This window comes from Corapipo altera, unplaced genomic scaffold (genome assembly GCF_003945725.1).
Source record: "Corapipo altera isolate COAL_440 unplaced genomic scaffold, ASM394572v1 22b, whole genome shotgun sequence".
NCBI lineage: Eukaryota > Metazoa > Chordata > Aves > Passeriformes > Pipridae > Corapipo > Corapipo altera.
The window spans coordinates 2,289,363-2,302,288 of NW_020884876.1; the positions used below are offsets into that span (position 1 = coordinate 2,289,363).

Consider the following 12,926-nt stretch of genomic DNA (forward strand, 5'->3'; position numbering starts at 1 on the left):
GGAAGACTCTGCATATTTGACAGAGGGCAATTAGTCTTTGGCAAGGGTGACTGGACCCAGACAGTTCAGTCAATTAAATGACTACTTTCTGCTGCACGTCCCATGCTAACAGCACAGTCTGTATCAAGCACTCCTGAATACAACACTTAGCATATTTAGAAAATTCAATTTGGGCACTTCAAACTGAATGAACAGAGAAACTAAATTTTACTAGTTCTTCCAGCCCAAAGTGCTGTTTTGAAATTTAAGAGAGTAGTTATCACATAAAAGTTACATGGGGAAACTTGAGCCAGTTAATTTGGTGAGATTCCTTTGACTGTTTCATGTAAAACTCAAGAAGGATAAGGAAAAAAAAAGTACTTTTTTCTGCACAAGGGTGTAGGTTATGTATCTCCCCCAGACAAAAAACAGATTTTTAAAAATAATGGCTTGATTCAGATTAGTGGGATAGATCTAGCTGGTGTATTACAAGAGACGACTAAGGCCAGGAGCTGTTTAATCCTTGGAGAAAAGCAGTGCCAGCAGGAGCGGCTGCCACAGGCTTCCCAGTGCTCGACCTGTGCTGAGCACACGCGATGCCCAGAGCCCTCCCAGGCACTCACTCGGTCAGCATGGCCACGTGCCCAGCTGGGATCAGGCTGAAAATCAACCTATGCTTTCCATGTGATTGAGGTCCCTGAGGGGACAAGGTGAGGTTAGTCACTGCCTAGGCTTGCAACTCCCTTCTCCTCAATTTTATTTCTAAGTGGGTCTTTGAACTCAAGGTGCAGAAAACCCTGCTATTGAGAAATACTCTGCTACACAGCTCTCATGCAATGAAGTGAGAGGGACAGTGACGGTGTGAGCAGTGCCACCAGGCCCTCACAGTCAGGAGAGCCTCCTACAGTGACCACAGACTGCCTCTTCATCCATACATCTTTTTTTTAACTGGAGGGAATAAAATAACCTGACTCAAAAGAATGCTTGGGCAAGTATTTTCTCTCTGAAGATATCTTAAAGAGAGCAGATGCTTGTCAAAGGCGCTTTACAGGGATATAAAGAAGAAGGCATGGACCCTGGGGTGGGGTCTTCTCAACACCCATGTAGATCCTTACAATGCTGAGAGCCATTGGGCTGGTGTGGCTACATCCCACCCCCTTCTGAGAGGTTTCACAAGGGAGACCTCACAGGTTTCTCTTGTCCTTCTGACAGAGGTTTCCATGGGCTTCTCCTCAAGAGGGAGGACCTTGGCTTACCACATGCTGCTCTTCATGATTCGGCTGAGAGCAAGGACAAGAACATCATCTGTGCCAATATTTTTGCTGGGGGCAAGGGAGGGACAACAGACAACGACCGGGGAAATAGTTTTAGTGCAGGTGACAATATCAGGAGGTATGTATTTGCTTGCTGAGAATGTCTATAATTATTAGACTGCTAATAGAAAATTAAAAATAGTGGCACCTATAAGCTGTCCTATAAAGTGCCACTACAGCACATCCACAACCTCTCTTTCCTACCCATGTGGCACCCAGCTAAAGTGCAAAGGTCTGGCACAGCCTTTCCCCAACTTCATTTCTCCTCTTCAAATCTCCTAAAATCTCCTCTTTATTTCCTAGATGGATTCCAGAGCTTGCATCTCCAGATGGATTTTGGGCTATAGTGTAATCCTTATTCCCCAAGCTGCCCACTCTGCACTTAGGAACAAAAATGTCTTCAAATTAAAGCGAACCTCAACAACACAACAAAAATAACATAACCTTTGTTTGAAGGGAAGAGATGGATTGTGTGAGAGGGAGAGCAGTATGAATCCCAGTGCCTCTATTCTTCCTCTTGCACCAGCACCAGTGATGGTAACTGTATCCCCCACAGTCCTCCAGCTCTTCCCTTGTTGCTTGCAAACCTGTCATCCCCCTCTTCCTCCTTGGCTGGTATCTCTGGTGGCTGACAGCCAAGCAAATAATGAGTCCTGACTGAGGGTAGTATTTTTACTGGCCAGCAACCAAAAAAAGTGTGATAAAATTAAAAAAAAGTTTTCTGCCTCCTGTGATCTAGTTTGAGCTGTGCTGCAAGCCATACTACATACAGCAGGTTCTCTTCAATTGGCTGTGGGGAAAGATTTATGAAGCTGCTTCTGTGGGGTTTGGGATACAAAAGTTTGTGGTAGTTAACCTGTGCCCCCCCTGTGTCAGGGCCACTGGTGGCTGTGGTATCACAAATCTTTGCATTAAAAACATCCCACATATAAGTGTCCAAGCAACTGAAGTAGCAACCTGTAGGTCATAACATTTGTATAAACTGATTAAACAGGACTGAAAATGGGATTTCTCTTTTTCTGTTAACTGCTGCTATTAAGAAGGACCTTGAAACCATCCCACAGATTAGTATGTCAATGCCTTGTGCAGCATCCAGCAGCAGCCAGAGGCACCAAATACATCTGGAGGGTAGGAGAAATTCCTGAAATGAGCTCAAACTGCCTGGTGCCCTTTTGGATTATGTCAGTCTCCGCAAATCCTGCTTCCCGTTGCCCCGGTCAGAGACAGGCTGGTGCGGGAGGTCCTGAGCACTGTCTCCTGGCACCAGGATGCCAGGTAGCATCCTGGGCTGGGCACTGGGGAGGGGATGTGCACCTCTCATTGCTGACAGCTGAAGATGCACGTCCAAGCCCCAGTCCACACCCACTCCATTAAGAACAACTGCCAACATCCAGCACGACTAACATCTCTGTGGGTTAGAAGGCTAAATAAATAAGAGATGAATAGCTACCGTACATCATAGCCTTTTACCCTGGCAGAAGCAGTGAACCTGAATTCCCCAAGAAAAGCAAGTATGCTGTGTCTCCGCCCATGCTCTGATTAATCTCATCGGTTTGTTTTCCTGGAAACTAGATGTCCCAGATGCCATTGTTTCCATTATAAGTGTTCATCTGCTCTGTTTTGAGCTTGATTGCTCCTGTAGTCTGCTTGGCTTAACTGTTTTTTGTTTTTGTTGTTTGTGGTTTTTTAAATTATTATTCTTAAACAAAATCTCAGCAAATTAAAATGAGGGCATAGCTGCAACCCTCAACATCAGATTTGTTAAATGTTTAAAAACACCTATGGCATACAGAAATCTTGAGCTGTTGTATGCAGTGTGACTAAATTATTAATAGTTGCCGTGCACATCACACAAGAATTTTAAAAGGGGACTTTGTGTTTCTGAAAAACACTGCTATTTTTGTCTCTCTGTAGAGACAAAGCCATTTGGAAATTACTCTCATTGGTACTAATCACAACTGTTACTAAAACATTCTCTATTACGTAGGCATAATACAGTAATTATTCATTTTTGAGAAGAATTAGCTATTTCATTCATTATCTCAATGAAGATCTTGAAAGTTAACAATTTGTTAAAATACAAACAAAACATAATAAATGAAATCATATTGGAACAAATATCTATTTCTAGTCATAAAAGCCCTATTAACTAAGTACAATAACATTCAAGCACAAATTAAAGTTGTAACATTTACAGATGATATCATAGAATATTTGTTTTATGGGTAGGAAAGATGAGCTATGGGGTTGTTTGAGGTGGGTTTTGTTAAACCATGAAGATATATGAATAGATTGCTACATTTAAATTTGCATTACAGAGAAAATAACATTCTGCTGTGGGCAAAAACAGAAATATGGGAAATTTCTTTCCTGTCTCAAGTGAATTACTTCTGGTGAAAGGCTTCTCAGCATTTTGCTACAGGCACGCAGCTTTACACACAGAACATTATGCATGTACACACAGAGAGTGCTCTACTGGGGGTGTCTATCCTGATGCCCTTCTCTCTGCCCAGCTCCCTGTAAAGCTATTTACGGGAAACAAAGAAGAAACACAGATTTGGAAATGGGAAAAAAAAAGGCAAACCCAACAACCAAAATCGTCGGCACAGAAAAGCAAGTTGATACGCAAAAAAGCAGCTTCACTCAGTATGTCTCAGCTGCTTCCAAAGCAGAAAGCAATGGGGACGTACTGCTATTATTAGCCCTCCGGATGGGAAGCAGCACGGTTTAAAGCTGTTAGCAAGATGTTGCAGGATTTTCTTTGCACGTATGCACAGGCACAGACACACAGGCAGACAGACAGACGCCCCAAAATGCTCATGGTGAGCCCCTTCCCGCCATTCGGGTGAGACAGACAGACAGAGAGCACGACGCCAACGCGACTGTGCGTACTCACAGCTCGGAGTACAAGAAGTGCAGGTTGCCCACATTGTCTATGTAGTTTGCAGGACTTAGCCAAGGTAGGACCAGTAACAGGAGAGCCTTCATTTTCAGTGCAGTGCTGGCACTGCTGCTAGATTTCCTCCTTCCCACCGTCTCTCTGTGCTGGTGGGACACACAACGAGAAGCTTTTGTGCCAGCCAAGCCCCTTCTAAGCAAGCCTTTCCATTTCAACGCAATGGTAGCACATTATGAATCAAGCTTAAATCCCTTAAGCGAAGCTACACTGCAAAAATCATTGACCTGTAAGAGGATTACTCGATCTGACTCTCGGATGGGTAGATGTGAGGGTTTAGGGACAGCACAGCATGGTTGGCGAGACAGTGACTTATGCTGCAGAGGAGAGCGATGCTCAGAGAAGAGACCTGCCTCCTGCAGGATTCAGAGTGGTTCTTCAGAGGCAGCTGGTATGTTTACATCACTGCCCACAAGCAGATGGGTTACGAGCTGAACTGCATCACGGAAGGGTGTAGCCGTCTGACAAGGGGGGAAAAAATGCCCCCCATGGAGTTTTGTAGCAGGAGATATCAGAAGACCACACCTTTTTAAAGTAAAACACCACAAAAGATCGCAGTCAACTGCTGGCTGTTTGCATCTCAGTCTGAATTCCCCTAATCCAGTCAGATGTTTTTGTACAAACATAAATCATGTAATAATCCAAGGACATGTCCCTTCTCAGGGTTTTTTGAAGGATGCAAGAGCAAACATTTTAAATAAGGATGCTTTCAGTGGACTGCTCCATGGTAACCAGTGTTTAAAAAAAAAAAATATAAAGTTCTCTTGTCAATTACAAAGAATAAAACAGCAAGCTCACCTTGTCCCATCAGTGACCTCATCTCTGATCAGGGCAAACTTTCATTTTGTTTCTGAAAACCAGGATTGTTCTGAACCTGAATCATGCAAGAAATGTGAGGACTGCTGACTGCCCTAGTAACTCTAGCAGAGTCTACTTTAATTTATTCACTGAGTACACAGATCACGTTCTGTCAAGATTTCAGATGGAGTCTGAGCTGTTCTCACCACAGGTACCAGTTGTTTATGATTATTATTGTATTAGTTTTATTAGCAAAGTCTCACACTTTGTCTCCCCTCTCTTGATTCATCAGAGTTAAAGAGAACAGCGTCAGTTCAGTCTGCTCAATCTGTCCCTGGGCATGATGGAGCACAGCGTCCTTCTCTCCTGCCCTGCCATGAGTTGGAAGTGGGATGATGGCAAGAGAGGTTTCTGCATTTCCAAGAATTAAATTAGGCAGAGGCATAAGATACCTTGGGCGATAATTAATTAATGCTGTGCTTAAAAAAAAATAACGGTACTGCACAGTGTCTGCAAGAACAAGGTTGCAGAAGTCCACCTTTAGGGGTCACTCAGAATGCTCCTTCCTATTTCTTCCATCAAGTGGGAATGCCAGTGAGGCTGTACTACCCATGGCCTGGAAAGCTGAAACCCCCAACAGCAGAAGTTCCCTGTGGTTTCCTGTTCTCCTGTCTCTTCAGGTAGCTCAGCCCTCCCAACCACTCTGAGGAAGGAAAATCCATGTCATGAGTAGCAAAAAGCAAACATCCAGCCTATGTATCAGTGCTCTGTAATGAACTACCTTAGAGGCTAAAACGACCCTTGGTGAATCTCTCCAATCTCCTGCTCCCTGGATTTGCAAAGCTGGGACTTTGTGCAAGGAGCCTGACAGAGGGAAGGGGGAACCCCAAGAGACTGTGAGAACATGTTACTGAGACAATTCTTTCGAGCCCTGACTGAGCTCAGGACAAGAAGCCAGGGGCATAGGATCTTGAAGATCCTGAGGGAAAGATCTAGGCCACTGACATTCAATAATAAGTGCTAGAATAAAACTTGTCATGCTTTTACAGGACCAAATCATGGTTTATAGCATGCAATTCTGTAAGATATGTAGCGAAGGGTGCCTTTACTACTACCTTAAGGAGGAGAAACTAACACATTGCAGTGACTTGCACATGTCCATGTAGGAGAATCAACACTAGAAATCAGTTGTGCTAGTTGTGTGGCTTCCATCTAAAAACCAATGTTCTAATTTGTTTATTTATTGAGGTGGGGGTGGATGTCCTGCTACTTTTATGGCCACAGAATTATCATGTCAAAAAAAATTAACACAAACAGGAAGATCTAAAACACATTTAAGTCATCTATATGTATAGCAAAGGGAAAGGGCATTTGCATTAAGGCCTCAAGATTTTGTGGTTGGAGAAACATGATTTCAGTGACAGCAGCTCACAGAAGACTGACAGTCCCTCTACCTGCGTTACTAGCATTTGAGGCCTGTCAGAGGAGTACTGACCAAAGGCAGAAAATTATGATTAACTTTGCTATTTTTTCCCTTAGTAGCAGACAGCTAACCTCACAGAGCACTGCTGGCCTGGTCTGGGACCTGCTGCCATGCCATGAGCCAGCAGCACCCTCACAAGGAAAGCCAGGTCCAGAAATGGGTGCCCCAAGGGCACCCAAATTCACAAACACCAAGCTTCTTGCATGTGAAAAGTGGTCTATTGATCTTTGCAAGGGGTCAATAAACCTGTTGCTAATGGTTTTTTTCCAGTTTCAGTAATGCAAAATGGTCACATTTTTTGTTGTTTAAAACACTGTAACTTCACTGAATATCTTCAGTGAGTAAATTCCTAGTGAGAATTCAGGTGCTTCAGGAAATGAGGTCTCCAGTTCAAATGGGGACATGTTTGAATGGCAGGCTGCAGAGCCATTTCGCATTACGGGCTTCAAGACTGTGAAGTGTGCAGCCATGTGAACATATCTCTGCTCTCTGGCTCACCAGCCTGCTCACCACGGATGCTCTGACCCTCAGCATTGTCATGTCTGTGTAGGAATGTGCTTCCAGCAGCAGTCTGGAGCCCTGCACTGGCTGTTCAAGGCTTCCTCCACAATGCACATGCCAAAGCACACACCTAGCAACATGATTTACACCTGCAAACCACAGGGGAAGTAATTTCACTGGACAACAGATACAGACCACAGAAAAGAGCATCTCTTAGACCCCATCTCTCCTTCAACCTGAGGTGCTGTTACCCAGATTATGCCAAATCATTTATCTGCCATCAGAAATCACAGCCCTGAATATTTACTCCTTTCCTTAAAAAAGGCAGAAGATGAAAGACAAAAGCTTTTACTCCGCAAAACAGAGAATCATTTGTCATCAGTACTCTCCTTGCAGAGGAACCAAACTGTTCCCTGGGGGGGCATGTTTCCCACAGGCAGGAGGGAGAGTATCCTGGTCACCAGGAGAGGTAAGCCTGGAGGGGCAGTTCAGCCAGGGTGCTTTTCCAGACTATGTCACTCTGTGAGCCCCACGGTGCAGTGCCCTGGGTAAGTGCTCACCTGGAAGAAAGGAGCACTCAGCTCCAAAGACCAATACCAAACCAGAATATTTTCCGCTCTACTTCTCATATAGGTCATTTGCGATTCAAAAAAGGTTTGAAGAAAGGGCAATTATAAAACCCTTAATGTGCTATTAAAACATTTATAATAACTCAGCTTCCCAAAACTCACAGATCTCTTTGGACTACATACACACTTCCATTATGTAGCTAACCACAAGATATCCACCCAGAACTGCTAACTATGGCATGAAGCACCTTGAATGCATTTATTTCTAAAGAAAAGAGTGAGATATTGTCATATAATGGACTAAATTGAGCTCTAAATTAATGATACTGTAGGTATTCATTTGGGATGAAACCAACAAATCTTTCTTTACATTAAATGTTTATTTTGATTAGCATTAACTGATGATGTTTTTTTCCTCTACTCAAGAAAAGAGTTAAAAAAAGGTCTATCAACAGCAACTTACTGGGTTTGGAAATGCTGTTCGAGGTGACCCCGTTGCATGACCTCTGAGCAGTGTTCTGTGAAAGGGCAGCTAACCATTAGCTTGTCCAGGAGGTTATTCACTAGTATGCTGGACTTCCTGCATGTCTGTAGAATCACAAGCTTGCGGTCCATGGGGCAGAAGTCTTTTTCCACAAGGAAGTTTGTAAGGCAGGCTGTGCAGAAGGTGTGACCGCAGAGTGTATCCAATGGCTGAAGCAAAGGTTGCAGGCAAATGTGGCATATCAGATCATCATCTACTTCTTCGGTGTAGCTGTACAAGTGGTTTTCTTCTGGTAAATGTGTTTGGCCGCAGGTGACACAGAGTGGCGGGGAGCTCTCCTCCATTTCTTCTTCTTTCTGGTTCATAATCAGAATTGATGCAATTCAAAAGGGGGCAAGTGGGAATACTCAACCTGTTTTCTATTCATTAGAGCTGCAGCAAGGCTTGAGTGCCATCAGATCTGTGGGGAGGAAAGCCAGAGAATTATGTTCTGCGTTGTGTTCTCTTACCATACTTACAGTATCTATATGGTTATGAAGTATTTTAGCAGGTATTAGGGAAGGATTGCATCTTTGGGATGGGAGGGTGAAGCAAAGAAGGGGGCCAGAAAAAGAGGGAGTTAATTCCAGGGACTTCTATTCTCTTAAATCTAGCTCAATTTACACAGATACTCTAAGTGTAAAGGAAGATATCAAAATAGAGATAAATACTACTGGCATTTAACAGTTGAAAACCTTAAATTAGTATACAATTGCAGTTCCATCAGCTGATTTTGTGGCCACATTACTTCTGCTGGAAAAGCAGCATTGTGTGTAGACAAAGATTGCAATAAAGTAGCTAAGAAATAATGAAAGAAGAAAGAAATATAGTTAAGAATAACGGTTACTGCCCAAACCACCTGCTCAGCACAGCATGAGAGAGCAGCAGCTTTACCCAATGCACACAAGCATACAGACACTTAATGTGTAGCCAGAGAGAAGACAATTTGGGTCATGAGAACTTAGAGCTCGGGACCCTCTAGACCATCCTCATACCACAGCAGCCTGGGCCCCTGCGTTCAAAGTTTATCTGCCTGAAGTCTAGCAGTTATAACCATCTGCACTAGCATAATCAGTTCAAAACTTCATTTACTTCCCAAAGCACCAAACACCTCACATGCTGAAAAGGACAACACAATGCCAAGTACTGTATCACTAAAAAATAGGCCTATTCCCTTCATAATTTGTAAGACAGAAACCCAGTATGTCACTAACTACAAACCCAGTTAGCTCTGGCCGAAGCACCTGTCTGCTGGTATTTTAGAGATGTAAACTCTGTGGGTGGCAGCAAAACTGAAGAGTAATTTGTAGTTTTTACTTGATGAACCCCAACTGCTCGTTGGAGCACTTATGTCTCATTATATCAATGCTTATTTTGTTATACTGCTTTGAAAATAAACATGAAGATATAAAATATGCAATGGCCTAATTACTGCTCTTGCTTGAAAATGTAAATCTTTTTTGGTGCTCTGCCGTAACACTCTACCCTTGCTTCCAGCTTGACTTAATTTGCTGAGACAATGTGTCAGCCTCAGACACACACGTTTGAGGGCAAATGAGGGAAAGAATAATAAAAGAAGTCTGTCTATGACAGAGCATATTTTCATATAAATAAAACCTTATTTTTATGCAAAGCTCATGGGCTCTAAACCTGAGAGATTAAACTTTAACATGGCAGGGTTTTTCTGACATGAAGGTAAAATAATACCTCCACTAACACTTACCAGATGATTAAATGTCATACATTCACTTCAGTGATTTGTTAGATCTTATTCTTATACAGCAATTATGTTAAGTGCCTGCAAAATAATAGTTTTTGCTTGCAAGTCTAAGTTCTGCACAAGCTCTGTCTCCTGATTAGCAGTAGCTTCAGTGGAATTAGAACCCTTGCAAATATTTAAAATACTCTATACTGGGTCAAATGTTTCCTTCTGTAAAGATATTCATGAGAGCTTTATGAACAGCCCTTTGTGAAGAAACTAACATCTCTTCATAGTGCAGAAAACAGCTCTGCCTGTTATCTTAATATAGGAATTATTATTTGGTCCCATTAAGGTGAAACACAGCAAAATGAAACAAGAGAAAAGATGATAAAAGGTGGGGATTGTTTGGGCACTGCAAGTGGCTCCTGGTAGGAAGCCCTTAGACAACTTCTCAGTGAAGTGAGGTAGCTGCAAGCTGGTGTTTGATCTACCAGCAGCTGTGTTTTGCAAAAGAGAAGGAGAGCATTCAGCTGCTCTCCACATCCCTCAGTCACAGGGGAAACCCATCTCAAGTCAACATGACTGCTTGCAAGAATGGCAACACATGGCTTGGGAACTTGCAGGATTGTGGCTTTAAAAATAGACATAAAATGAATTAAAAATCAATAAAGCATGACAAAAATAGCACTGCATTATGAACTTTGTTTTGTCTTACATTGTCAAAAGACCTTGCACCTGGGGCAACCAGGGATGTGGGCATTATCATGCTGTTCCTCCACTCCCCTGCCACGTTCTCTTGTACCACCATACACAGGTAGATCCATGTGGGTGCTCTCCCCATGCACCATACACCAGAATACAACCAACCCCAACATTTTGTTGCCTCATGGATGTTCCCAAGGACAGAAATTCCTGCTTGCTGCTGGCAGGAGACCCAACACACAGCTCCCATCAGCAAACCTGCTGAAAGCTAAAGCCAAAGCCCTGCTCTGAGGACGGAGCAGTCTGCAGGAACAGGAGCATGGGTATCCAAACAGCCCCTTCCCAATCTTGTGCCCTAATCCTGAAAGTACTGCTTTTTTGCTCCCACATGTACAACACATCAATTCCCCTGATACAAATTAGGTACAGCTGGAAATGTTGCTACAGCTCCAAAGTGACTGCAATTATTTTTGCAATGACAACAGAGAGGCATCACTGCCTTAAGGCCATGCCCTGCTGCAGCAAAAATGATCAGAGAAGCCCCAGAGGAAGCAAACTGTCCTGGTGACACTACAGATACTTTTTATGAATCTGACATATTAATAATTTATTTAGAAAATTTAGACCACATAATAATATAAATAATATAAATTCTGAAAAAAAAAAAATCTCAGCCTCTCCTGGCTAACCCGGTCCATGTTCCTCCATGATGAACCTTTTCTTTCATAAATTGCTGGACATATCAAGCAATGAAATTACTGCCATCTTTGAGAGGGTGATTATACCACCAAAAGGGGCAGTATAGAGGACATGTGACAAAATTTTCACACAGATTGTTGTTTGCAATGTTTACAGTCATTTGTATTTATAACATTTATGTGCTGTCATAATAGCTACATAATTAATTTCATGTCCTTTCAGGAAGATTAAAGCCTTAATTCCTCTTGAACGGTGTAGAAGAGAGGGAAGACCCAATTTTAAATTGACCTGTTGATTACCAGAGTTTATTTCTACTTCTTCTATTACGTATGAAAAAATAAGAGAAATAAAACACTTTGAGCAAGGAAACCTGTGCAGATAAATGGCAAACCCCAGTGAAATAAAAAAAAAGGCAATTATTACCTGGTTGAACTTCTAATCTTCAAGGCCCCTTCTTGTGGGAAGAGGAGAGGGGAAAGGAGAGGGAAGGAATCCTACATTCATTTACAACCACCACTGGCAGCCTCAGCAGAGCGTGGATGCCACCTTGGCAGTCTAATGCTTCTTACAGTAAAAGCCACATTGACAGAAACTGTTTGCTGCAGGAGGAACTTTTAGAGGAGGTGGTGGTGCCGTGCCTAATCAGACATCACCAGCATTTGCCACTTTGCTGCTGTGCAGGTAGTTTTCAACAATTCAGATCCCATAGTTGTACAGTGTCTAGCACAGCTTGTCTTGGATAAAGAAAATTAAGTACTGATTTGTAAGAATGTCAGTGTTGTGACACTGCAGTAAATCAAGCTTCAGTCCAAGGCAGAGACCTAAAGCACAGTACAACTCATGAAGGAAGAACATTGTCATCTTAATTGCTGTTTTCAGCCACAAGATGGAAAGAGAATGGTCACATCAGGACATGAAATAACCCCCAAGGCTGTGACCACAGTGAAAACCACTATCATGGTAACGTATTTTTTAAAAAGTTACCCAATAGCCTCCACTGATTTAACAGAGTGTGTACCTTACTGCTCTTCACTGCTTAGGAACTTGCAGCCACCAGAAGCATTTAAGAGAATAACCCAGACAAAAAGCATGGAGAGTAAACATGGAGAGTAGCCAAGCCCACAGTTGTCCCATCCAAGAAGCATTTAACCAATCTTAAGCTTAAATACTGACTTACCATGACAGTTACACTGGCAGCAGTGTAGCAAGAGGAGGGCTCGCCAAGCAGAGAGGCAGAACCCCACTGCCTCTGCCCACCCACACCATCAAATATTAACCCAGCTGTTCAGGAGGCTGCACTTGGAAGTAGCATGGCACAAAATGGAAGAAACTTCAGGCAGCAAAAAGTGAGTAACAGTGGCTGAACAGAAAATAATTAAATGATGAAAGATATTGAGGAATTGGCTATCACAGGAAGGAAAAAATAGTTGCCTAAAGGCCAGAGAAACAGTGACACAGGGCCTGGAGGAGCAGCTACTGGCTTAAATCACCAATGGTGGAAGACAAGCCACTGAGCAGGCATCACTGGAAAACAGAGGAGCAACACACATGAGCTGCAGAACAGTTAGAGGAATTTAGCCCCAGTGGCTCTGAAGTAGCATGGCTTGGTGGTAATGAAATCCTTAATCAAGGGTAAGGGTGGGAGCATGTGAAAGGAAAAGGGATTCTGAATAGTACAGTAAGATTGACTTGGTTTGGGTT

At 42.9% G+C, this 12,926-nt stretch overlaps 1 protein-coding gene across 3 annotated transcripts in view; it reads right to left on the reverse strand.

The window, feature by feature from the left end:
- The window catches only part of LNX1 (ligand of numb-protein X 1), a 68,777-nt gene extending 56,319 nt beyond the window's left edge, over nucleotides 1-12,458 (reverse strand). The window contains exons 1-2 of one of the 3 annotated variants that reach the window (XM_027635824.1): nucleotides 12,403-12,458; nucleotides 8,063-8,543 (exon numbers count right to left, since the gene is read on the reverse strand). In XM_027635824.1, the coding sequence (XP_027491625.1) occupies nucleotides 8,063-8,448 (386 nt within the window). In that variant the 5' untranslated portion in view covers nucleotides 8,449-8,543; nucleotides 12,403-12,458. Of the gene's footprint in view, nucleotides 1-4,184; nucleotides 4,663-8,062; nucleotides 8,544-12,402 lie in introns of those variants that run through there. The other 2 variants (XM_027635825.1, XM_027635826.1) reach the window with 2 other exon arrangements.
- Nucleotides 12,459-12,926: the final 468 nt, after the last annotated feature.